The sequence below is a fragment of the Rhinopithecus roxellana genome, chromosome 9 (assembly GCF_007565055.1).
Source record: "Rhinopithecus roxellana isolate Shanxi Qingling chromosome 9, ASM756505v1, whole genome shotgun sequence".
Classification (NCBI taxonomy): Eukaryota; Metazoa; Chordata; class Mammalia; order Primates; family Cercopithecidae; genus Rhinopithecus; species Rhinopithecus roxellana.
In genome coordinates this window covers 26,724,044-26,751,672 of record NC_044557.1, presented here as the reverse complement: position 1 = coordinate 26,751,672, position 27,629 = coordinate 26,724,044, and the positions used below count along the sequence as shown (strand labels likewise).

The 27,629-nt window shown below is 37.4% G+C and overlaps 1 protein-coding gene across 11 annotated transcripts in view; it reads right to left on the bottom strand.

The window, feature by feature from the left end:
* NRG1 (neuregulin 1) overlaps nucleotides 1-27,629 on the bottom strand; it is a 1,136,884-nt gene that overhangs the window by 102,797 nt on the left and 1,006,458 nt on the right. For 2 of the 11 annotated variants that reach the window (XM_030937744.1, XM_030937745.1), the window contains exon 1: nucleotides 19,921-20,587. The exons of 8 other annotated variants lie outside the window; for them this stretch is intronic. In XM_030937744.1, the coding sequence (XP_030793604.1) occupies nucleotides 19,921-20,587 (667 nt within the window). Of the gene's footprint in view, nucleotides 1-19,920; nucleotides 21,217-27,629 lie in introns of those variants that run through there. One more of the 11 variants, XM_010370863.2, reaches the window with a different exon arrangement.

The following is a 27,629-nucleotide window of genomic DNA, read 5'->3' as shown; positions in this document are numbered from 1 at the left end:
AGAAAAAAAAATCTTTCTAGCAAGCACTTACTGCATCTTCACGAACTCATAGTACTATTAGAAGCTGGGTTTTCCCTAAAGACATTTTTAACATATAATAAGAAGAGTATGTTTATCAGTATGTTTCCATAGGAATTCTTGTTTTTCACAAATGTGACTAAATTTGCTAAAAAACTGTTCCATTGGTTTAACTTTCACACCCACCATACATGAACAAAACATAATTAGAATGTTATACCCATGTTCATATCAGTATTATTTACTGGATAAGAGGTGGAAGTAACCCAAATGTTCACTGATGCAAGAAGAGATAAATAAAATATGGTATATACCATCATGTGCCATATAAGGACATTTTGGTCAACAGAAAACTGCATCTATGACAGTGGTCCTATAAGATTATAATACTGTATTTTTACTGTACCTTTTCTATGTTTAGATATGTTTCCATGTATAAATACTTATGATTGTGTTACAATTGCCTATACTACTTAGTACAGTAACATACTTGCACAGTCTGTAGTCTAGGAGTAAAAGGTTCTATCAATTAGCCTAGGTGTGTAGTTGACTACACCATCACGGCTTGTGTTAAGTTCACTCTATGATGTTCGTACAATGAGGAAATCATTTCTCAGAACGTATCCTTGTCATTAAGTGACGTATGACTGTACATATAATTGAATATTATTCAGTCTTACAAATGAAGGACATTTTGATACATGTTGCAACATAAATGAACTTTGAGGGTACTATGCTAAGTGAAATAAGCCAGTCACCATGAGACAAATAATGCATGATTCCACTTACATTAGGTTTCATAGAAACACAAAGTAGAATGGTGGTTGCCAGGGACTGGAGGGTGGGAAAAACCAGGAGTTGTTGTTCAATGGGTGCAGAGTTTCAGATTTGCAAGATGACAAAGTCTGGAGCTCTTTCTCACAACAGTGTGAACATATGTGACACTACCAAACTGTACACCTAACAATGGCTAAGATAGCAAATTTCACGGTATACATATTTTACCATCATGAGTCAAAAACAGACTGAACAACGGGCACATAGAATTCGCATACTGATTCTATTGCATTTCCTGCATGAAATCAATTTCAGACAAACTGGAAGTGAGACAGTAGGGCCAGGGAAACATGCTCTATTTTTTGTTCCCCCTCTTGAAAAATATTAAAATGTTGCTTCTATTTGCAAGTTTGAAAATGAAAGTCAAAATTGAGTGGATCTAAATGGAATCCTTTCATATATACAGTTTCCAGAAGGGTTTTTCTTTCTTTCTTTTTTTTTTTTTTTTTGAGACGGAGTCTCGCTCTGTCGCCCAGGCTGGAGTGCAGTAGCCGGATCTCAGCTCACTGCAAGCTCCGCCTCCCGGGTTCACGCCATTCTCCTGCCTCAGCCTCCCGAGTAGCTGGGACTACAGGCGCCCGCCACCACGCCGGGCTAGTTTTTCGTATTTTTTTAGTAGAGACGGGGTTTCACTGTGTTAGCCAGGATGGTCTTGATCTCCTGACCTCGTGATCCACCCGTCTCGGCCTCCCAAAGTGCTGGGATTACAGGCTTGAGCCACCGCACCCGGCCCAGAAGGGTTTTTCACTTGCGTTATTGGTAAGTTCCATTTCTTCTTCTAGAAGGAGGGCCTCATAAGGCAGGGTCTGAAGTGCTGAAGCACAATCAGGTTTCTGATTTCTGCCCACATTCCCACATTCATCTGAACATGTGATTCTGAAGTCTGTCTGTAAAGGGTGCCCACAAGTTTATATATTCACTATGCTTAAAGGAGAAGTAAGCAGAATAAAAATCGAATTTCCAGGCCAAAATGGAAAAATGTAGCCTTCTCTTTTAAACTACTGCTTTGGACGTAAAGGAATCTGGGTGCAAATGCAAAGAATTGCTCATAAAGGAAGTGTCCCTCAAGAAACACAAGATCAGACAGCAGCAAGAAGTAATGGAAATTGGAATTCTTGCATACTGAATGAGTTTTAATTAAAATAGGAATGCATCTTTGAATCATGTTGAAATAGCATACTCACTAATTATATTAAAATAGCCTACTAATTTTTTTCTTTTCATACATTGTTCTAATCACTAGAAGTATTTTCATTACTTTTAAAATTCAGATTCTAAAAATCACTTGTTAATATTAAGTATCACTGTTTTAAATACACAACTAAACAAAAAATGTTTTTAATGTTAATTATTTACATCTGCAACCATGTATGCTTGATACACGTCTAATATCAATGACTAGTTTTTGAACAGCACAAGTGGAATCTGTACAAGCAGCAATTGCACCCTTTCATTTAGCAGCTTTGACACACTGTAAATAAGCACCAATATACTGATTGACTCTTTAATCTCGAACTGTTCCTTTCCCTGGAACATGGTGCATATATCACCAAAATTACATGGATGAAAGAGCTACAAATTGAGTATGCCATTATTAATAGCCTGCCAAAATCTTATATTAACTGCTAGACATCAGAATTCATATTTTGAACAAACTGAATGGGACTAACTTGTGGAATGTAATGAACACACAGCTCTTCTTTGCATATTCCATGATTAAACAGGAAAAAATTAACAGCAACAATTTTGTAGGGGAAATATTTTTACCTTCTTTTTGTAATATTTGTACAATTAAAAGCTTGAGAATACACATGTAGCAGCACTAATATAAAAGAATCTGTAATATTAAGTAGGATGCCATGGATATACTATGCGGAGACTATGTACTAGAACAGGCTAACTATAAACTCAGCATGAAATTCCACTTGTAATTTCCATACAGAAATAAATCTTAGTACATAAATTACCTATTAAAGGGAACACACACTCGAAAAGAGGTTTCGTTCATCAGCAACAAACAACGAATAATGTCAAAAAGTAAAGTAAAAATGTCTTTAAATTCTGTATTCTATCAATTTCAATGTTTGTATAACATCAGGGAAGAACAATTAATATTATTTAACTGAGCAGCTTCATCCGGAAGAAGTAATGAATGTTTTCTGGAAATTGGAGCACAAGTCACTTCCTGTCATAAATCTACTGATTCTGCACATTAATAAACACATAAAGACTTAGGAGAACCCAATAAATACATGTTGAATAAATGTATGAGGTTGTCATTCAGAGATTCATTAATCTAACAACCACTAAATTACTAATGTCCGTGGATTCATTTCCTTCCTTCTCCACAATCAATTAGTTCAGTGGTATTCCTTCCTCAGTCTTCCTTAGACTCATGCATGGCATCCCATTTTCTTCTGTACCATTCAGATGATCACTGTCATCATCATCATCATCATCATCATCATCATCATCATCATCATCATTTCTATACCATCAGTTTATTTCCAAAAAGGAACAATGGTTTTTGTGTGTGTGTGTGTGAGGATTAGACAATACATGCAAAGCACTGAGCACACAATACATGCTTAATAAATGTTTGCTGTCAGCAAATTCCTTCATACGGACTCAACTGGCCGACTCATTAAGCACTTCACATGTCTGTTTCCCTTTGGCCTTTACTCCCACCTGAAATCACCACACCCATCAGAAACATATGTTACTCTCAAGGCCCACCTCAACTATCCATGCAATATGAAGATGTCTCTGATTCTCTTCCTTCTTATCCTTATTCCTTCTTAGTTTTTTTTTTTTTTCACCTCAAACTAAAGTATTTATTCTTCATACATCTCATATACTACTTTATACTCCAGTTAGTGGCAAGGGTTTTATATCTGTGATGAAACCAAGCTCTTGGAAGACAGAAACTAGCTCTTTCTGTGTCTCTCAATTCTACTACTCTGAAACCAGGGCCTTGTCGAGAACAAGTGTTTAATATGTTTTTCTAGGTACAGAGACATAAATAAAACCAAAGATGAGATTTGCAACATAATTCATAATATAAAACACACATGACTGAATCAAACACCTGTGCAGTAGGATGGATGTCTAAATACACACATGAGTATTAAAGATGATTCGAGCTGCTGGAATAGGGACTAAGGAGGAAAGTCTAATGATGACCACAGAGTATAGAAAATGTCTCTAAAGAAGAGTGGAACCTGATCAAGACTTTGCATGGTGGGTAAAATTTGGGAAGCAGAGGAGGATAGGGATATAAAGAGACTGCAGGCATGGGCTGAACTGAGTACTGGGTATTTGTAGGAATATGTGACCATCACTTCTGCAACAAGAGGCTTTGTCCTGTCTGGAGTACTAGAATATGAGAAAAAAGAAGTAGATTGCCTAGAACTTCTCCTGCTTCTCCTCTCTTGATAACTTCCATTTTGCTGTTTTTTACTTTCCAGAAAGTGAAGTAGAGAAGAGATAATATGTGGAATAAAAAAACAGTTGGCACCTTGGCAACTTGATGAGTAATTTGAGGAGTAAAATAAGCACTTACTACTACTTTTGTGGTATATTTTCATCATAAATACAGAAAATTGACAGCTTAATAGAGAAAGGAGAAAACTTCTACCTGAGACAAGCAAGTACTTCAAAGTCTTAGAGCTTATATCACACATGGTGCTATGTGAAGCACCTGTACATGCATAAAAGAAATGCTTGACTTTGAGGAATACAGGCATGTCAGCAGAGTACATGGGAAATGACTGGAAAATACTGGATACTGTGAAAGCCTAGAGGAAAGTATTTAGCTCATCTTAGGGATAAAGTACACATTTCTAAGATGAGTAGACTTCTGAAATAAAGTTTAAAAGATGACAGAAAGTGAGCTGAGAGGGATGGGGCAATATGCCTTACATAAAGTGAACTACTTGAACCAGGTTTGAATGCTGAATAAGATGAATTAAAAAGAAACCATAAAATAGGAATAAAGTGGTTTGTTGGAAGCCTATTCTACATCCTCCTGGGACTTCATTCCATCATCACGTGTTGTAGGTTCTGGATAGTGTTACAGAAGCAGCCTAGGCAGACATCCCCAATTTCACTGCAACTTTTCTTTTGTATTTATAAGGCTCTCTAGTCACACATAACCGTATTGATTTACAGGAGGCTCTCAGGCATATCTTGCTTTGTTTTTATGAGAAGGTAGCATCCACAGTTCTAATTTTGATAAGAACCTTGATTTATTTGGCACCTATGCACTGGGAGACTGAGCAACATAATCTTTAGATCATCTCCATCTCAGTTGGTGATAACTGTATCATTTCAACTACTTAGTCGGAAATCAGCCTTGACTCCTCTCACTCAGATCCCATATCCAATTCATCATTACATCATTCTAAATCTATCTTCAAAATATATTCAGAATCTAATAATCCAATAATGTCTTTACACCCACTCCTACAACTCCTACAAATACGTCTGGATTACAGCAACACTCTCCTCAGAGGTCTGATCTTGGGATCCTTCTCCACAAGCTATTCTCAACACAGCAGGCAGTGATCCCATTAAAACCTAAGACATCAAGTCCCATGGCCACTCAAAACTCTGCAAAAATTCCCCATCTCTTTTGGTGGAAAAGCCATCTTTCTTACAATGGCATGCCAGGTCTTCCCTGATCAGGCCTTCATCACCTCTCTGATCTCATCTAATACCTCCTGCCTCCCATGCTAGACTTAAGCCACACTGGCTTTCTGCCAGTGTAAGGCCTTTTCCCTGAGTCTGGACCATTCTTCCATACAGCCATACAGTTAACTCCATTACTTTGTTCAAGTCTTTCATCAGCTGTTACATTTTCAAAGAAGCCTTTCCTGACCATTCTGTTTATGTATTTCTTAAGGGTATTTTTGAAATTTTATTTCTTAGTGATACATAAGAAATGTACACACTTTTGGGGGCACATGTGATAATTTAATACATTCATATAATTTATAAAGATCAAATCAGTATAATTGGGATATGCATCATCTTAAACATCTGTTTTTCCTTTATGCTAGGACATTCAAATTATTCTCTTATAACTGTTTTGAAACATGCAATAGACTCTTAGAAATGATGGCCACCCTACTAATCTATCAAACACTAGGTGTTATTTCTTCTATCAGACTGTATGTTTCTACCTTTTAATCTATTTAAAATAACTATGCTCCTCCCCCAATACTCTGATCTCCTCACACTTATTTTCCCCATATGATGTACCACCTGCTAAGATAGTACATGATTTCTTTATTATTCTTTTGTTTGTTTCTCCTTTTAGAGGTAAACTCTCTATTGAGCAGGCACTCAATAAAGAATATAGAATAACAGAAAAAATAAAGTCTTTCATCATTAAAGAACCATCTAATTTATAAGACGCAGCATGGGATACTGAAAAAAAATAAATAAATTAAACACCTAAATGAAGTGGCATTCCTGTTTTTTAGACCAGCCCACGTTTTCTTACTAACTGTACGTATTTAAGACCCAGTCATTTCACAATTCTGGATCTTGGTTTTCTCATGAGTAAAGTAAAATATTTTGATTAGGTTATCTACAAGATCTCTCTGATTTTAAAATGTTAATGGCTCTTCTGTGATCTTGTTTAGTAACGTTGAGATACTTCCAAATCATTGTTATCTTATCATTGACAGCACCCATCATCACATTAATTTATTGAGTGCATCTGGATAATGAGTGGATTTCTGTCTTGGTAAAATGATAGCATTGTGGAATTCAAAGCCTCTGCAATGGTTCTTCAACAACTAAGAGAAGTTATTTTTCTCCCTGTGAACTTGTCCACCATTTTATGACAGAATAAGAAGTTACAGCAATAAATTCAGATATACACACATATGATTGTCCATGTCAATTTCAACAGATGGCATTTTGCCAGAGAGGGCAGCATTTTTATTCAAACTATCCATGTCGCTCTATTTCTGACTGACAGGTAGACTGATGATTATCCTTTTCTGTTCTCCTAAATCCTGAGAACAATGCAGGTATGATGGTAACACATAAATCACACAGAGGAAAAACCACATGAACAAACTCAACCAAAATAAATAGTAGCACATCCATAGCTTTGTCAATAGGTCCCTTGGAATTTCTGGACCTTTTCTGAAACTTGTTACTGTAATCTCAAGCTATCAAATTTGAAATCTAAGGAAATGCACTTGAATTTTTAAAACTGCCTAGTAATGACATCTCATGCTTATATAGCGCTGTGAGCCAGAGACTATTCCAAACACTTTATGAACACCAACTCACTTGATCCTCCCAAAAAGCCTCTGAGGAAAGTACAGTTATTGCCACCATTTCACAGATGAGAAAAGCAGGGCACAGATAGTTCATAGTGTGCATACTGTCACACAGCCGGAGATAGGGCTGGGACTTAAAGCCAGACAATCTGGTTCCAAAGTGTGCGCTCTTAATCACCATACAATCATGAAATAAAATTATTTGCAGCCTGAAGTCTCTTAAACTCCACGATGTGAATTTTTTACATCACATCAGACTTTGCAAATTATATGTTAAAATGTCCAAAATCATGTCTCAACATAGTTTGTAATAACTAAACTCTATATTGAATTCTTCCAAATTAAAATGTCAGTTAATTAAGACATGGTTTCAGGTTATTTTCTTCCTCCTCCACTCTCATAAACAAGTTACCCTCAGTGTAACTTTTCTTCCATAAATATACAAATGAGATATCTACTTCATATAAAATACAGGTTGAGTATCCCTTATCCAAAGGCTCAGGGCCAAAAGTGTTTTGGATTTTGGAATGTTTGCATTATAGTTACCACTGAGCATCTCCAATCTGAAAATCCAAAATCTAAAATGCTCCAATGAGCATTTCCATTGAACATCATGGTGATGCTCAAGCAGTTTTGGATTTTTGGAGCATTACAGATTTCAAATTTTCATATTCGGGATGCTCAGCCTGTACATTGTTTGGCACTATACAGGTCACAAAAATGAATTAGCTATAATTTTAGGCCTTAGGACATTGTCAGTCTAGCATGAGCAATACGCAAGTATCCAAATAAGAACACACAAATCTAAATGCGATAAAGCACAAGCAATAGGTTATGGGGGGTTGGAAGAGGTCTACAAGAAGAGGGGTCCCATCATCTAATTTGGAGAGGTGAGTCTTGAGGCCTAAGTAGAATTTGGGAGAAGAGAGACTGTTCGAAGAGCACATTCATGGTAGAAAAAATAGAATGAGCAAAAACATGGAAGAGAAAAAATAATATTCAGGGTTGAGTTCTAGTTGGCTAAAATATGGTCCATTGGGATGAAGATTGGGGAGACAGCTGGACTTAGGCAAGACAGGACATTTGGGGTTCTGCTGCAGGAGTATCTTCAATATCATAAGAGAGTTTATGAGATACGTGTTTTGTAAATATTGGTGCTATTGGGTCCTCAAGAAATGAAAATAAAATAAAAGTAATTTGTGCTTTATAAATCAGAAGATTTCACAATAAATTTCAAAACAGATCCCATGAAGCCCACTGACTAGTAGTGCTCATATGTTCAAAAAACAGTTTCCTATTAGGTGCATGATCAAGGTCTAAAGATTTATAACTGGCTGGGCATGGTGGGTCACAGCTGTAATCCCAGCACACTGGAAGGCCAAGGTGGGCGGATCACCTGAGATCAGGAGTTCAAGGCCAGCCTGGCTAACATGGTGAAACCCCGTCTCTACTAAAAACAACAAAAAAAATTAGCCAGGCATGATAGTGCATGCCTGTAGCCCCAGTACTCAGGAGGCAGAGGCAGGAGAATGGTTGAACCCAGGAGGTGGAGGTTGCAGTGAGCCAAGGCTGCACCACTGCACTCCAGCCTGGGCAACAGAGCAAGACTCTGTCTCAAAAAAAAAAAAAAAAATTACTGTCATTCTACATATTATGAAAGGAGGAACAAATGAACAAATGAAACATCTGGAAATTAAACTCAGCTCCCCTAAATCTGTCCTATAAATCCAAGGACCATCAGAACCAAGTAGTTACTCTTCCTCTTCATTTGTCATTCACCTCTCACCCTTGAACTCTGTTGATCCAGAACAGAGCAAGAGTGACATATAAGCAAAATATGTCACCAAAGCATGTCACCAAAATGTATGCATTTCCTCAAGGAGAGAATCTCACTCAGAGATTTTATCCTTTATATAAATGTTTAACCTGATTAAAATTTGCTTTCTAACCCTGCAGGAGACCAGAACAGTAAAGCAAAAGTGTAGAAAAAAATGTTTTAATTAATATATACTGATTGCAAAGTGACCTGGTAGCTGAAAGCCTAGAAAAGATGAAAATATCAACATTTTCTGGCTCTATGTGGTCTCTGGCAAGAAGGTTAACATCTTTGGGCTTGTTTCTCTATGCTAAAATAAAATATTTGGCTCAAAGTGTCTCTAAGATGCCATAAAGCTCTGTAATTCTAATTTTGATTATGCAATAACCCAACATACAATCAGAATATACGTAGGTCTGGGTTATTTAGTAAAGCAGCTATAATCCCTAATATAACTCAATATGTCTTAATGAAAGAACACGAGTCAACAAAGTTATAATGCAACTATGTCCTAAAGACATCACAGTATTCAACATTGTGAAGATCCTATATTCAATAAATCCCATTTTAAAATGACAGTAGTCACTAGTATTGTAAGTTATTAAAAGATTTCAATCCAAAATAGATAAAAAAAGTTTCAAGGTGACAAATCATCAGCTATTCAGAAAACTCAGCAATCTTGAAGTATGAATTTTGCAAGGATTTTGAGAATCCTTGTATTGATCTCACTGATTACATGCACAGTTTACTAAATAGGCAGGGTTTATGTAGGTTATTGACTATGTGTACCAGAGGTTCCATAGTTCAGATCAATTAAGATTATAAGGATCATATTCATGCAAGACTAAAGTTACTGGTAAGGGGTTAATTTAAATGTCTCCCTGTTATCATGGAAGTAGAAAGATATAAAACACTGAAGTAATTATTTTACGTATTTTTGTTTGTTTGTTTTTGATGTCAACTGAAGCCTTTATAGATTACATGATAATGTTTTTTCTCTTCCTTTTGAAGAATCATAGGAGTTGCTTGATGGGAAAAACTGCGAAATTCAGCTTGCTTTAAAGATTATAGTAAAAAGAAATCAGAGTAGTAACCCTGAACTCTGCCACTAATCATTCTTACGATTTGCTTTGTAGGCAGTACTTAGCATCATGTAACAATCAATGGTTACTGATTCCTTTTGCTCCCAGAAGAGAAAGCAATTATGACCCAGGAAGTTCTACCAAGGGATTACAAACAAATGCTAACAAGACTTCAATTCCACTGTCCTTAGATCATTCCATTTATGTATGGAGCTTTTATTGCTGTGACACCAACATATTTCATAAAACAAATACTTCCGGCTACTTAGCAAAGGAAGAGGCAACACTGAAAGTCATCAGGCTAATCGTGGTCAAGACTGTGGTTAAGGTCTCACTCACTCTCTCCCCCTACCCATCCAGTGAGAAACCACAGGTCTGGGCCATCCACTCCACAACCTCTGATGCTTTAGGACACTGGCTTCAGAGCAGGGTGGGTGAGAGAATTGTGGGGCCATGTGCCCTGAGATCACTGGAGAAGAAGGAATAGGTGAGGTATGAAAGAACAGAGGAAAGAGAAGAATAACTGTGAATGGCAAGTATGATAAAAATGAAGGGAGGGAACAGAGGAAAGAGAAGAGTAACTGTGAATGACAAGTATGAAAGAAATAAAGGGAGGGAAAAGGAAGGTAAATGGGGGAAATAAAATTGTATTACATTGTACATCAATACAGGTAACACAGTTAGGAACTGAAGGATATAGGGTCTTCTGCTTGCTCATGAATTAAGTTTTCTTCCTAATGGCAACTATCATTGTCTTCAGTGTTGCTCTCATCTTTCTTCCAAATGCATATGCATATATGTACATTTGGTTTAATGTACATTTAAATGCATATGCATATATGTACATTTGGTTTAAAGATGTATGTATTGTACTCAAAGAATTTCTACATTTGATTTGGCTCACATAAAATTATTCGATGTATATCATTTCCATGGTTTGTGTCAAATACTGAAAACAACTCATAGACGTTAATTTCTGTCTTTTGAGATCAGGAAATCCCAGTTTAAATTAAGAACTTTTAAAATAAAATACATTATGACAGTTTTTAAATTTGATAATTACATGCATATTAAATTCTGTACTAACTCTGGCTTCAACGAGAGTTCATGAATTTCTCCTTTGGCTGGGAGACCACTACCTCAAGAAATGCAACTCAAACTCTAAGTGCCTATCACTGAAAATCACAGTAAATCAAGTCTTGTCCTATCATACCATGTTTCTGACGACAAATTTAAAATGTTTTACCTGAGGAAGCTTTCCATTCTATTTCATCAAGTTTTATGGGGTCCATCAGCTTATTTCCAGTGCACAGTCAGAAAACTTATACCCAGGCAAAATCTACTCTAGATTGTTATCAAATATTTTATGCTTAGAAGGGGCTGCCTCATTGCTCCAGTATTGACTTAGAGTTCAATTTCTGCAGCAAATGTATTATACTTGAGTGAATAACAATCAAGATGAACAAAGCATAGAAGTTCTCACATATTTCTAGTTCTACTTTAAAGAATAAATAAAAATACATATATTATGTCCACTACTATATGTTTTTGTAAATGGCAAGCTCTTACAAACTTATATCTGTCTGTTAGAAAAACCATAAGGTGTACAACAAAAATACCAAAATCCCTAAAGTGTGTATATCTAGAAAGCACTGGCTTTTTCCCTTTTTGTAGGATTGTGGCCAATAATCCAGCTAGTAAGATTTCCTTTTAAGTTACTTGCAATAGAATCTCCAATATACACTTAAGCTCCAATTATTTTTTACTTCTAAAACATTTTTTTTCTCTTTTACTCTAGCAATTAGGCATAGGGATAGAAATTTTTATAGTCCATCCCTCCCAAACCTATTAATAAACAACCTGTTTGTCCAAATTTAAAAATATTTTTATCTGTTCCATTTCATTTATTGTCAAATAATTTTCCCCTTTATTTAGAATGTTATGTGTATGAATCATATGTATGTATATATACACAGATAGATACACATAGGTGTATGTATTGTACTCAAAGAATTTCTACATTTGATTTGGCTCACATAAAATTATTCGATGTATATCATTTCCATGGTTTGTGTCAAATACTGAAAACAACTCATAGACGTTAATTTCTGTCTTTTGAGATCAGGAAATCCCAGTTTGGAACAATGAAAAGAGTAAGGTGAACATAATCTTAGGATTCATGATATTTCTAGCCAAGTTCTTCGCTTGTACCACATCTAAACTGTATAGATTATTTTCCGTTGTCCCAATCTTTCCAAAGAGAGTACTTCCTTGACAAACAATCTGACATACCATGCAGTCTTTTCCTCTCTCAAAAGTAACTCCTTATCGCTTTCCCTATAATGAAGCCCCTCATGCAGTGATTTTTGGACATTACTCAAAAAGTAATAATCTATGTAACTCAAAAAGTAATAATCTATATATTCTAACCAATTTTTATAAGGGAAAAATACTCCTTTTATGACACTGGGTTCAAGAAATTAGTAAAGTCCTACACAACATTTTAAGGCATAACAAATTAATTCACTGGTAAAGAGTCCCTACAATTTATTTCTAGAAATGTTAGCACTTGTGAATATATGCATATATGAACCCCGATAGAAAGGGTAAAGAAAGAAGTGAATACATTTTTAATCTCTGTTTTCTTTAGGTAGAGGAACCACTTTTGTCCTCATCAAAATCTCTTGGGAGTTTTAGATATTAACATCCCCATTTGTTTGGATGTAAAACTAAATCTCAAGTGAAATGATTTCCTCAAAGTCACACAGCAGGTTAGAGGAAGAGTTGGCATTTGATTTCGAGTTTCTAGCATAATTCCTACTTTAACATGATGTATCATCAACTCTTCACTTCCTTCAAAGTTTTTCATAAGGTTCCCCTAAAACTCCAAAAGTATTCTCCAGACACTGTTACCAAACCACTGTCAAGATCAAAGGAGAAAAAGAACAAAGTGAGGCAGGGAGTTAAAGTAGAATGAGGGAGAATATTGGTGCTGATTTTGTATTTTTTATGTCTCAGGTCTAGGACTCGGTGTTTTCCGAAATCTCATTTAATCTCCTCACAGCCCCAAGACATGTATATTTATTATTATCACATATAAATGAGGAAATGGATTTAACACGATGGTCTAACTTGCTCAAGGCAATGAAGATGGGCAAGTGGGACTGAAATTCAAGTCTACCCACTGGAAAGCTAACACCCTAAGACAAAAAACTGAGAGAATCAGAGTTGTAGGAGATTTCAGAAGTAAATATAGTTAATAATCTGCTAGGAACATAAATCTCCCTCAACAGTGTCACTGCTTGAATACTTTTAGTACTAACAAACTCATTTCTTTCCAAGTATGTAACACATTTCAGTTGGGATAACTTTGATCATTAAAACATTCTCCCATATATTATGTTGTTGGGAGATAGATGTCCAGCCTCCGGAGGGGTGTCTTATACATACCAACATCATAAAGGTAAAATTGTCTTTTTTTTTTTTCTTGAGGCAGAGTCTCACTCTGTCACCCAGGCTGGAGTGCAGTAGCATGATCTCAGCTCACTGCAACCTCCACCTCCCAGGTTCAAGTGATTCTCCTGCCTCAGCCTCCTGAGTAGTTGGGATTATAGGTATGAGCTTCCACCCCTGGCTAATTTTTGTATTTTTAGTAGAGACAGTGTTTCACCATGTTGGCCAGGCTGATCTCGAACTCCTGATCTCAGGTGATCATCTCACCTCAGCCTCCCAAAGTGCTAGGATTACAGGCATAAGCCACGGCACCTGGCCAAAATTCTCTTCTCTAAAAAAGATACCTGTTATAGGATGATAAAAGTTTTACTAATTAGTATTTAAATAATAAATGGGAAAACCAAAGCTTTTAAATTATGATAACATAACATACACTACTTGAATATAAACGCTAAAAACAGTTTCGAGAAGAAAAGCAAGTGTAGCAAAGGTAAGGATGACTTCAGTTTTAGTCTCAGCACTGCCACTGATTGGTTGTAGTGACACTGGGCAAGTCGCTTCACTTTTCCAGACCTGCCTTTTCTCACTTAGGAAGTGACACAAATAATCTCTAAAAATGTTCAGCATATAAAGTTCTATGATTATAAGACATTAGTTATATTATTCAGAAAAACCCTTTGAATGCCTACATGCGCACGCGCACACACACACACACACACACACACACACACACACACACAGAGACAAAATTCACTGCAGTAAAGATTACAACCATCTTTGAGATGATGAGGATTAACTTCACTCACTGCTAGTCAATCGCTCTTCATGTGAATAGTATATGAACTCATGTCTTTACTCAGTTTAAGAACTAAACAACTTAATGGCAGATTCTAATCTTTGTCCATACAGTGAAATGAACAATCCTTGGGAATATTTTAATACTCTTCATGTTCTGCAAGCCAAAACAACACATAAAAATATGACCAAAATATAGAAACAAAAATATTTACAGCTACCAACTCTCTAGAATCTGAAAATAATCTTAGAATCTTTATGTACATGCTAGAAGAATTATGTATATATTTTTCATCTTGAGGATGCTCCTAAAGGGCCAGATAGATCAAACTTTTCTCACTACTCCAATGGTTTGATTAAATAGTGCTATATGGTGAATCACCCCTGGCTACTCAGCCTGTTGGTAGCAGAGGTGGGATTGCTGTCACTTAAAGGACATTGCTGGGCAAGTGTTCAGTATTCGGTAAATGGAGAAGAGAAACATATTAAGAAAAGACAGAAGTGGAAGTCAAAAGGTGAATCACATGACGGTAAAGAAGAAGAAATGCTGAATTAAGGGGGTATATGTATAAGAAAGCAAGAAATATCTCAAATTGCATTATGTAATTAGATTCTTAAAATCCACTAGAACATAAGCTCCCTGAGGGCAGGTACTGTACTATTTTCCACTGCCATATAACCAGTATAGAACAGAGTCTGGCACAGAGTAGGCACTTAGCATACGTTCACTGAATGAAAAAAAACAAACAAACAAAAAACAAAATAAAGAGGAAATAACAGAAGAAAAACAAAGCATTGATGTAGAGCAAAAGTAATAAAAGTAGAAACATGAGCATAAAAGTAGATGGAATGTAGTTTATGTTGTAGTAGAATGTTCAACGAACTTGTGGACAAGTTATATTCCTGGTTCTCAGGGGCATCTAAACAAGTCATAACTTTTTATGCTTTGGTTTTTCAATCTATAAAATACCTCTTCCTTCATGCTTTAAAAGGATACTATGAAGAGTTGTTAAAAGGAAGAGGGAAGGAGGAAGAACACAGATGGATGGTTTGGAACATCATTTTCTGGGAGTACAGAAATGCTGATGTCCAAAAACAGAAAAACTGGAATCAATCAAGCACACTAAAGAAAAAAAGACGAAAAGATCAAGAAGAAGGTTAAAATTTGATTTAATTATGCTGTTAAGAAACTGGTATATTGGTCACTCGCTAGAGATTTTTTTTGTATGTTTATAATATATGAAAGTACCATTCAGCATTAAAATGCAATAAATAAGGTTAAAGTTTAAATAAAGACAGTTGAAATTATTTTGATATGATGCAATGAAATATTGACCCATAAAGCCAAAATGGCATAATTACAAAAATAAAAATGAGTCAATATGTAATTGGGAAGGTAGGAAGGAAAGGGGAGAAGACGATTGAGTTGGGTATCACAAAGGAATAGAGAGGAGAAAACAAAATGGGCTATGAAGAAAAGAAGTGAGCCATAGAGCAATCTCCTATATATGAGGGAAGAACTGACCCTAGGCAACCCATGCTGTTTTCAGAAGCAAGCTGAACACTGTATGGATGATCAAATAAAAAGGAAAAAGACTACCATGACAGAAAATTCAATAAGAGCAAAACAGGAAGGCGAGAAGAAAATTTAATTTTAGTGATATGCACTAAACACACACCTAAACAGTGTTCCCACTTTAAGTACTTCCCTAATTCTCAGTCTGATGCTACGTTAGTTTCTAGCTCCAACTCTCTACAATAAGGATACGATGAGAGAAGAAAACAGTAGAGAGACAGAGAGAGAGAGAGAGAGAGAGAGAGAGAGTGTGTGTGTGTGTATGTGTGTGTGTGTGTTTAAATTCTCAGAGACAGAGACAATCTAATACTTTGGATTTTGCCACATTTTTCAGAGTTTAGTATATTTTAATAAAATAATTTCACTAGGCATTCTGAGCCTAGGTTTCTTCATCGGTAAATTTATAAAATTATTCAGTTCCAATGGAAGATCTTTCAGTCTCTTCCAGTTTTTAATATTTTAGGCTGTAATCGGCTACGATTAAAGTGGGGAGAAGTTATTTGAAATCACTGTTCTGAAATACCTACAAATATAGTTGCCAAGAACTAGAAGAAGGATCCATTAGAATTTAAATGAATGGCACTTTTAAATAGAAGGAAAGAAATCCTATGGTATATCCAATTCATCATGTTGATCTTTTGCAGATGGTTACTGATTCTTATTGTCATGCGGTAACAATGGTTTGTCATACAATCCCATGACAAGACTTAGGACAAAGCAAAACAAAGTTGGCCCAAGATGAAAATACCAACACATTCTCGCATCCAAGAATCTGTTGTCAAGCAGGGAGGATCTCACATCCAGAAAACATTTTCTTTCAAGATGGTACCACTGTTTCCTGGCTACAATTTAATTAATCAGCTCTTTTTATAATAATCTAAGTTTGCAATCTCCCAACAGTCAGGATAGGAAAAATTTTAAAGCCCAGGCAAAGAAAACAAATGAATAGTGCAAGTATTACATGACCCACTGAGAAGTAAAAACTTAATTAGTATCATGACAATATAATCATTGTGGTAGTGGGAAACCATTAACCATACTTAGAAATACTTTAGAATAAAGAATATATAATTATATACTTTCATTCTAATTCTGCATTGGACTTCTTAAGACCTACATGAATGCATAGATTAATATCATGAAAAGATGAAATATTACTTTATGAAAGAAATACCCATTTTAGAAAATCTGACATAGCCACTAGACCTTAAGGCAATTTAAAATGTCATATTTTGCCTTATATTATAACAAAGACAAAGAATGTTGTAATTTGACAAGAGTCAGTGAGGGAGTAATTCTAGTATTTATAAAATAAAACTTTAATACTAGTAGGTAGATTGGTTTGGGGAGCAACGCTGTAGACACAATTACTGGGATTGTCTCTCTTCTACTCTCTCAGGCTCCAGGATAAAGAAGAATCAATTAGCCCTCAACAGTGTATGACCTTGAAGGCTACAGCTCTGTGCATAATATGCTGAATATGCTGAGACAGAAAAAAAAAAAAAAATGGAAAAGGGAGAATAAAGTCCTAAAACCACTGAAGAGCATGTTTCACATATGATAATGTCATTTTCAAATATAAGCCATGACAGCTTAGTTTATGTCAAAAACATGCACGGTAAAAGGAACGTCCCAGTTCTTTCTGCGACTAAACAATACTTTCTTGGTTGAAAAATACAATCCCTTTGTAAGCTTTTTTTTTCCTTTCCATTAAATAATGGTTACAACCTTTTTAAACAACAACAAAAACAACCACTTACAAGTCTCTAGAAACAAAGCTGCCTGGACCAATCCCTTTCAAACACTACTCCCTAACAACAATACCCCCCCGCCCCCCCGCCCCACAAAAAGTAGGCTCACAATTTTTAGAATACAAGACTTGATTTTTTTTTTTTTAAGGGACTAGTCCAAAAAATTAACAGAGTCTCCCTACAGGTTTTAAAGTGTTAGCCAACTAACTGTCTACCCCTAACTTTTCAGGAGAAAACTACTTCCCAGACTGCTTCTCTAGGCTTATCTCCGATGCACTTCAAAACGTTGCAGCTGTGCATCTGGTCAAACTGGCCACAATGATGCTTTTAGGCAGCAGTAAATCTTTCCCATTTATTGCAGATGCCACAATATCAATGCCCTGACTTGGAAAAAAAAAAAAAAACTGATAAGGAATATGTAATCTACTAAAACACTTAGTAGAAAAATTTACTTCACAAAATAATTTATCAAAACTTTACAACATACTTTCTGACATGGTCTTAGATCAGGAAAATGTGCTAGATGTTTCTTTGTTTTCTTGATTTCCTCAGATGACAAAATTATAGAATTTAGTTGAAGTGTTTTTCAAAGGGCATTTTTTTCTTTCTCTGGACAATGAAACCTGTTCAAGCAGATTTCAATTAAAGACTTAAGTTTAAAATGATCAAGTAACCTTGTTCTCCTGGTGAATTTTGCTTCTCTTTGCAGGATCTGTACTTGCTTTTTATAGCATGTCATTTCGTCTGGTTATTATTTCCCGGTCACTTTGCCAGGTGGGAAGAGGCCGCAAAGGCGGTGATGTCTGTCAGACCTTTAATGATGCTTCAGGAATTTGATAAAGATACAAAGCATTGTCTGCATGAAGGAGGTTTTCCCTAATTGCACCTAGAAAACAAGACTTTTTTTTTTTTCCTTTAAATCTTTGCCATTGAATCTGGTGTGTGTGAAATGATCAGGAGTTACAAGCACAAATCAAGTTTTTCTGTGTTTCTATAGCATGCTGCACTACTTCACACTGAACGTGATGTCTGGAAAAGGTACTCTTTATTCTTCATTACTGTCCAGAGGAAAAACAAAAGAGGCATTTCGTCAGAGAAATTGTCAACTCTCTTTTAACCCTAAGAGCTTTCATGTAAGTTATTAAGAACCAAATTTTCTGATCTTGTACTTTCCTACTAAGTAAATATTCCTCACGGTAAAAAGTGATAGGAGATAGAGACAACAAAAATAAACTAGAAACATTTTTAAAAGGCTGTAGAAAACTCCTCCCTTCTACATTGATGTTTAGAATAGTCATGCTTTCATTCCTGTCAATTTTCCACTCTAAAGCTATTGCAGTTACCCAATGCAAATGCAAACAGGAATGTATTGTTTTTAAGAGCGTGGGCTCTCTTCACATCACAGGTTATTAAACTGGGCTGCTGCAATCTGCCAGACTAAGATGACACATGCCTTAAAAAGAAAAAAAAAAAAAAAAAAGATGTACCTCACTAATGGATCTTGTACCTTTTAATGACTGCCAAGGAAGCTATTTAAACATTTGATTATAGAAGACAAAACTAATTTGGGCAAATCCTTCATGCAGAATCCTACTGTGTCCTGGACAAAATAAAGCTGCCGTTACTAAGTGCTCACTAACTGAAAGTACAGTCTGGGCAGGACAGTAGTCATCTCAAGCTAGTGAGAGGCGAGCACCGTAAATGTCTTAAGACTTGCTGCAATCTCAGAAAGAACCAATTAAGATACAAAAGTAGGGAGAGGTGGTTAGAGAACAGGAAGAAGGGAGAGAAAGACAATAAGCAGCTTGGGGTCACTGAGAGGTAGAGGGTAACAGAAAGGTGACAGGAAATCTATGATGGGGAAGAGAAAGACACAAAATAATACTGGTATATGAAAGTCACATTTCTATAAAACATGAAAAGATGGCCTGATGTTTCAATTTTAAAATGTGTTAGAAATAAATTGAATTTAACTTAAATTCAAGCATGACTTGCAGATGCTGAAGTTTTGCATTCCCGGTACCAGACTGAACAATGTGGCTAGAGAGAGCTGCTGTTACAACACTAGTTCAGACCCGGAGTTTGCAAGATCATTTTACTCAGCCCTTCAATGCCAGCCCAAGTGTCTCAAACACATGCTTAGCTTAAACAAAACCAGGCAACTAAAATGCAAGAAGAAAGGGAAACATCCTTTGGGGACCTCAAACCCACCCCTTTCCTTTATTCTTCATCATCATCATCATCATCATCATCATCTCTCTCTCTCTCTCTCTCTCTCTCTCTCTCTACTTACAAAGTTTAGGAGCAGTTTGGAGATTAGTTTCTGTTGTTTGTGGCTGAGTTGCTGACTTGGGCGTTCTCACCTCAGGGTTCCGGGTGGGTGAAGGGAAGGATGGTGCAGTGGATGGCAAGAAAGAAAAGGCAAAAATACGATTCTTCGGTGTTGGTGCCACTGATGGTTCAAAGGAGACAACAGCCTTGTCACCTTGCACTGTAACTTGAACCTTGCTTTCAGACTGAGCCCTAGAGACAGGTGAAGTATATGCCTCAGACGACACCCACACAGCTGAGGCAGCAGTTGGGTCCAGAGAAATAATAGGGTCCTGGCCTAACCCCCCAGGGTCAAGGTGAGTAGGAGAGTCATACTCAAAGATCTTGTCCACAAATACCCACTTGAGGCCGGCAATGCAGAGGCAGAGGCTGACCAGGCAAGCCAGGATGGGGACAATGCAGATTTTCTCTGAGTTGAGGCAACCTCTCAGGCGCTCAGCTTCTAGGCACACACAGCAGGGCACGGCCAGGCCCACGAGTCCAGGGGTTCTCCCATCTTCAGTCTGGGGCTCTGGCATGTCTTCTGCTGCCGGAAGCCCATCAAGAGATGGGTCTGCACTCAGCTGAGTGGAGGGGCTAGAGGACCTCTCGGCGGCGACCTCAGACATGTCTGGGGAATAAATCTCCATCGGCTCACCTCCAGAAGAAGGCCTGGCCGCTCTCACGGTCCATTACCACGCAGAGGCCCCCCCAACCAAATGATACAGCATCTTACAGGGGGAAATCGATAAATCGTCCAAGTCCAAGGCCATTATCAAAATCAAGAAGAGTTCAGGAAGATGCAAGAGGGGAAGAAAAGCTCCTAGCAACTACAAAATCAGAGTATATCGTTATAATTCTTTAAGCTGCTGTTTCTGGGCCACTTTTCTAGTTCTTTTAAACGCTACTCCAAACCATCCCGGGCTCGTCAAGAGGACAGGGACCAAAATAGATCGACGGAGCTGCCGGCTGGTTAATTAAGTAAACCAGTAGCCCAAACTGAAAGGCATGTTTCTCACCTCGAGCATCTGAAGCTGGTGTCTGCTCAGATGAAGAAAACAACTGTCATGCAGGAGAAGTAAAAGCAGAAGGAGGACCAGCGGCGGTGGCGGCGGCGGCAGCAGCGGCGGCGGCAGGAGGGGCAGTAGTGACAATAGCAACAGCATCCTGTTGTATTAACGCGACGACGGCTGAAAGGGGCTGAATCATTACAGAGCAGCAGGTGCCTGCCCTCGGAGCATCACTGCAAACAGGATCAGAGGGCTCCGGAGGCAAGAGTGCAGCCAGGAGGGGCGGTCACTCCCTTCCCCGCCCTGCCTCCACCCCACCCCCGACTACTCCTCTTTGTCCTTCTTGAGTGCTCATTCACTTTCTTCCTCTGCGGCTCTTCTCTGCTTCAGTCTCTCTCTGTCTTTCCCTTCTTCATCCAAGCCTGTCCTCTCTCTCTCCTCTCTCTCTTTCCTCCCCCTCTCCCAACCCCCACTCCTCACTCTCTATCCACACTCTAGAGCTGCAGGCTGGTCTGAGTAAAATCAGTATCCCCAGCCACACAGGACTGCCAGTGACTTCCTATTTTATCCAATTAGAAGGAATAAAGGCCATCAAATCAAAAAGAGGCAGGCAGGCATCAGTTAAGCCTAGTCCCCATGGCCCCCACCCGTTTTCCTCCTTTTTCTTTCTTTCTCTACAAAAGCTGTCCCAGTCTTCTTCTACCCCCACCTTGCCGGCTTTCAGTCTCTTTCCTTCACCCACTGTTGGGTCAGAAAAAGCCAGCGATCGATGCTAGCAATCTAACAAAGCTGGGATGGGGAGGGGGGTGGGGGGGTGTAGGTGGGACCTTATGGGTTGGACCTGAGGCTTGGCGAAGTCTGCTATCTGATTCCTCCCTAGAGAGGTAAGCTTTTCAACAGCAATTTCTTCCTGCCTGCTGCTGAGAGATAGCATTCCTTCCCTAGCCCTCTAATAAGTTTTGTTCACTAAGAAGACTGTTATTACCTGATTTTCAACCAACAGTTTGAACGTTTTCTTCCTAACCATGGACAGCTCTGCCTTTAGCCCTTTTTGCAATGACTCTGTAAGACTTTGTCATGCCCAGAGAGAAATGCGGAGTACAGGCTGGAGGGAGTGCTAGGGGAGGGGTTGGCAGCCCATATATCCCCTGCTGTGGTCCCCTTTGAATTTCCATTTCTTCTATCTCACCCAAAGAAGACCAGACTAATGTCAAGCTAATAGGAAGCACCAGTAAGTAACAGAGTTGTGATGCGAGCAAAGCTACCACTTCATTTTTAGATTAGCCTTTCATGGTGACTCCACACTGCAGAGGTTTGAATTCCCTGGCACTGTAATATATACCACATGTCCTCAGCTATCACTGCACTGCAAGTACTAAGAAGAGTTTTCGATGAGAGCATGCCTTTTGGGTTAGGTTTCAGGAGCTTTACCTTCCAGATAGTTTCAATGCTGATTTTTTTTCTTTTAAAACAACAGTCATTAAAACACTAGAAGAAAGCACTGTTCATAATAGAGACCACAGGCTTCTCCAAGCACTCTGCTCCATGTCACTTCACACAATATGTATCTGAACCTGTAATCCACACTTACTGTGACTGGACATCTAAACGGTTTCCAAGGAACCATTCTGTTCACCTATGTCAACAGGAATCTTTAAAACTCTCTCTAAATCTATACTACATAGCCATTATATGAGTCCCTGAAGCAGTGAAATTTAGAACTCAAATCCTGAGAAAATCTGCTTTAAGCACATTGTATTTTGTAGGGCACAGTCTCCACTGCTTTGAGGTACGTTTCAGCTTTAAATGACAGGAGATAAGAATATTATCACTTCTTCCTTCAAGATGAAATTAGTCCATAATTATAAATGATTTAAAGGGTCTTAACATCTTAAACTGTGTTTGCAGTACTATAATGACAACAAAAGCCCGTGCCAATTTGCATAATTGTAACCATGACTATGACAACTTTATGAGCAACATGAGTTATCCTTAAGTTCATCTATCTATAATCTGCATTTATATACCAGTAAATGGTGTTTAAAAATAATTCCTATGCTTATTTTCTAGGTTTATTTGACTTTAAAGCAGTGAGAGCTCTCTTACAAAGATTCTAGCAACGGACATACAATTTCACAGTGTAGAAAATGTCTACTGAAGCACTTAAAGCATTCACATTGAAAGTAAGATCTCAATGATCAATATTCATGTAAATATTCAGAAACAATATCAGCAGGTGTTTATGCTAAACTACGGTAATTTATAATTTCTTCAAAAAGCACCCAGTTGAAATATATGGCACTGAATTCCTCAATTTTGACCTAAACCAAAAATATTATACTCAATACACTAGCATTTCATCCAAGGCCAAGGTCAGCTAAATTTCAGAGACAAAAATGGGGTTCAGGTGGCCCCAAGTCAGGCAGATCGGAGAAAATACCAAGCATGATAACCCATAGTTTAGAAAAGTGGTCTTTAACTTACACCAATAGCAATTATTCACCTTACCTCAACCATTAAGAACAAACATATTCAGCAGGGAAGAAAAAAAAAAAAGTTACTGGGCATTGCTCTAGCTGTTACACTGAAAATACCCAACACTTATAGAGAAAACCAACATTTTATACAAAGACTAGGACAACACATCAGAGAGAGAATCCTATGGACTGCCACAAGTACTCTTTCCCTTGGACTACATAAACCAGACTTTGGGATGTGTCTGTTTTGCCCCCAGAAAGGCATTCCAGAAACCCTGTGGCACCTTGGTGCTAAGATTAGTCTGCAGACAGCCAGTTTCCTATAAAATTGTTTTTTTCCACCAAATTGGAAAATGAATGTAAATGGGGAAATGGAGAAGGATGGGAGGTGAAGAATAAAAGGAATTCTCCATTAGTTCTACCCTTGGGACTAAGACCCAGAAGTTGCCTTTCTCCCTTCATCAAATCCTCTATAGCAATGAAAGAGTGAGAAAGGAGAGTGTGAATGGGGTTAGAGGTCAGAATTTCCTTTGGATAAAACATGTATGCTTGTAGGAAAAACTGCAAGGATATATCATTTTAACCCTTTAAGCTCCACCCCAGTAAAGCCCAGGAATACCCCATTTCCATGTCCTCTTAGAAAAATAAACTAGACAATTTTTACTACCTTTTTAAATCTTTTATCACCATCTCCCTCACAATAACAAAAGCTACCTTTATTGAGTTCCACCCAGGTGACAAGCACTCTGCTAGGTTCATAATACACATTATTTCTGATCTTCACTAATCCCATACAGTCCATACTTATCTTAAAGTTTTTTAAAAAATATTTCATTGGCCCAGGCAGCTTAGGTAATTTTGCCATGGACATATAGCTATGTGGCCAAGATTTGAATACGTTCTGATTCATTCTATTTCTGCTGAAAAATACTGATTTTGTTTTTTTATCAAAAGGGTGTATTTGATTATATTATTGATTACATATCTCTTCCAGAAGAGACTATGAAAACCAGAATAGATAACAATGAAATAGGAATTATTACCTTAATATAATTTGTAAACAAAACTTAAAAGGATCTAGTTTTCAAAGTAAGACTTCTAAAATTTTGCCTAATAATTTTTAGAAATTATAAGAATTAAGCATGAGCCATTTAAATACTATCTATTTATCATTTAAATCAAATGAGCTCTTTCATGGTCTCATTCCAGGACTTCCTTTGGGAAGCGATTTCAGTTATGTATTGCTGTGAAACAAACCGCCTGGAAATAGCTTACAGCAACCGTCATTTTATTCTGCAGGTTTACTGGGTTCAGCTGAGTGGTTTCTCTGCTCCATTTGACGTCAGCTGGTGCTGCAGGTAAGGTGCAACTAGGTGAAAACATTCAAAATGGCTCCCACACATGATGACTGGCAGCTGCTGCTAGATGCCAGCTGGCACTGTGAAATGGTGCAGCAACCTGTAGCCTCTCCTTGTGGCTTGAGCTTCCCACAGTATAGTGGCCAGGTTGTGAGGGAAAGCACCCCAAGAGGAGGAAAACACAAGCTGCCAGTACTCTTAAAAGTCTGTGCCTGAAAGCAGAACAAACTATTTCCCCTGCATCCTATTGGTTAAGAAGTCACCATGCCAGCCCAGACTCAAGGACAGAGGAAATACATTTTGAGGGAGAAAGTGGCAAAGAATTTGCAGCCACAATTAATCTGCTACAGAGGATAAGAAAGTAAATGCTAGTACACCAACTTGGATCGAGAAGAGAGACGGTAATGTAGAATGGGATTTGGCAGAATAAAGTAAAATATACTTGTATTTCTGATCCACTTTCATAATATTTCAGCTTCCTTCTAAGTTGGCTTCAAGAAAAAAAATCCTGTAATATCACCAAATAAAAAAAACTAGAATTTCTCTGCTACTTCAGTTCAAGTTAGTCTATGAATTCAAGCTAGTCATTCTGCTTTACTTTTATTTACTTTATCATCAGAAGAATGTACGGTAGCTCCAACAGATGAAAGAGAATGATAAATGTCATTTTGCTTTTGACCTTATTACTCACTTATTTTCTCTTTGACTTTTTTCCTGTATCTTGGCGATATAACTCTAAAATATTATCTCTGAAATCGAAAAATACTATCACTGAAAAAGTTTATCCTTGCTCCTAAATTTTACGGCTGGCAAAAGAGTAGAATTTACTTCACGGTATCTAACATAAAATAAAAATGATGGCAGCAGTTGTTTCATTTGGGGAGATCCCTACATACAAATGGCAATTATTTATTTATTTGCTGAGGAATTATGAAATCATAATTTTCACAAGAAAGCGCCAGGCCCTAAAGTTAACTTTAAAACCCTGCAGCTTCTTTGGAGGATAAAGTACACCAATGGATATGTCAGCTTCCTCCACCTATCCAAAAAACATGCCCTCAGCTAGGTCTCAGCTCCTTGACAGAGCCCTTCTGATTTTTCCAAATCATAGACCCAATATTTCTTAACTGAAACACTTATTGGGGCACATTCACAGTCATGTGTCATCATTTAATTACATCACGTATACAGGGCTGAAGAATGCAATTTCTTTGACGGCAAAGATTATCAGTATTTGATTGTCTGATAGAGCTGGGCTATCCATTCAATACATACATTTGGTTTGGTTTTACCTTTAATTGGGATTGCATTACACAGATTATGGGGTCTGTAATAGATCAGCAAGCTTTATTCATACCCTCTATACTCCCCTTCATTTTTTCAAGTCTTTTAATGGCCTATTCAGATACTTCCTTATCAAATTTTCTCTGATTGTTCCAAAATATGCCTTGAATTAATTTAGCACGGTCTAGCAAAACTCAACTACCACAGATCCTATCAGTGGAGGGAAAGTTTGAAATATGCTAATATTTAACTATTTTTTCTTATCATTCCTCTCTCCCCAGCTAAACAGAAAAGTTCTCTGAGAGCAAACCAAATCCATGTGCTGTTTGATGTTCTTCTACATTATTTATGATGCAAAATGGGTGAGATGAATGGAACTTATTTTACCTTACTGGGCATGTCTTTTCTGCCCACTTTAAAGGTGAGTCAAGACTGATTATTCTTACCCAGTGAAAATGTTCTCAGAGCAGACAATTTGACTTAATTTTAAGGATTACTTTGTGAGATGCTGTATCAAGTGCTTGATATTGACTGTGCTCTGTGTTCTCATTCTGTAACACGATGAGCAATTTACTCTGGTACATTTTGTTCTTTATGAGTTTAGATCCTTTGTAACTGAAGATACAGTAAATGATCTCAAAGATGAAGATGTGAGAATTTCATATGGAAAGATATTTTAATTGCATACGATAGTTATAGTGAGTTTGCTTTACTTTGGGAGAATCTATTAATTTCTCACTCCCCATAAGTAAAATTATTAGTTTTCCACAAACATAGTTTATTGGTCATTTTACAAGTTGCCCTTCTTTTAAAATTCCACTGGAGAAGTTTTGGAACTAGATGGAAGGGGTGGTTGCACAACACTGCAATAAATGCAACTGAGTTGTGACTCTCAAATGGTTAATTTTGCTGTGTGAATTTCAACTCAAGGAAAAATGAGACTGTTAAGTGTAGGTTGCCCTTTATTCTAGAAAGTATCAATAGGCAATGTGGCATTGAATCTCAGGCAATTATTAACTATGAACTCTGAACTTACATTAATATTAATTTACATATGTGTGTGTGTGTGTGTGTATATATATATATATATATATATATATATATATATATATATAGAGAGAGAGAGAGAGAGAGAGAGAGAGAGAGAGAGAGAGAGAGAGACAGGTTTTCACTGTCTCCCAGGCTGGAGTGTAATGGCGCAATCCTAGTCACTGCAGCCTTGATGTCCTGGGCTCAAGCAATTCTCCCACCTTAGCCTCTCAAGTAGCTGAGACTACAGGTGCATGCCACCATGCCTGGCTAACTTATTTTTAAATTATTATTATTATTATTTTGTAGAGGCAGGGTCTCACTCTCTCACCCAGGCTAGAGTGCAATGGTGCAATCATAACTCACCATAGTCTCAAACTTCTGGCCTCAGCAATCCTCCCACCTCAGCCTCCCAAAGTGCTGGTATTACAGTTGTGAGACACCATGCCTGCCAATATGTATATTTTAAGTAGGGAAATAGGATGGAGTTGAACAGTGAAAAATAATATTTTAATATATAAAACAGGATAGAAA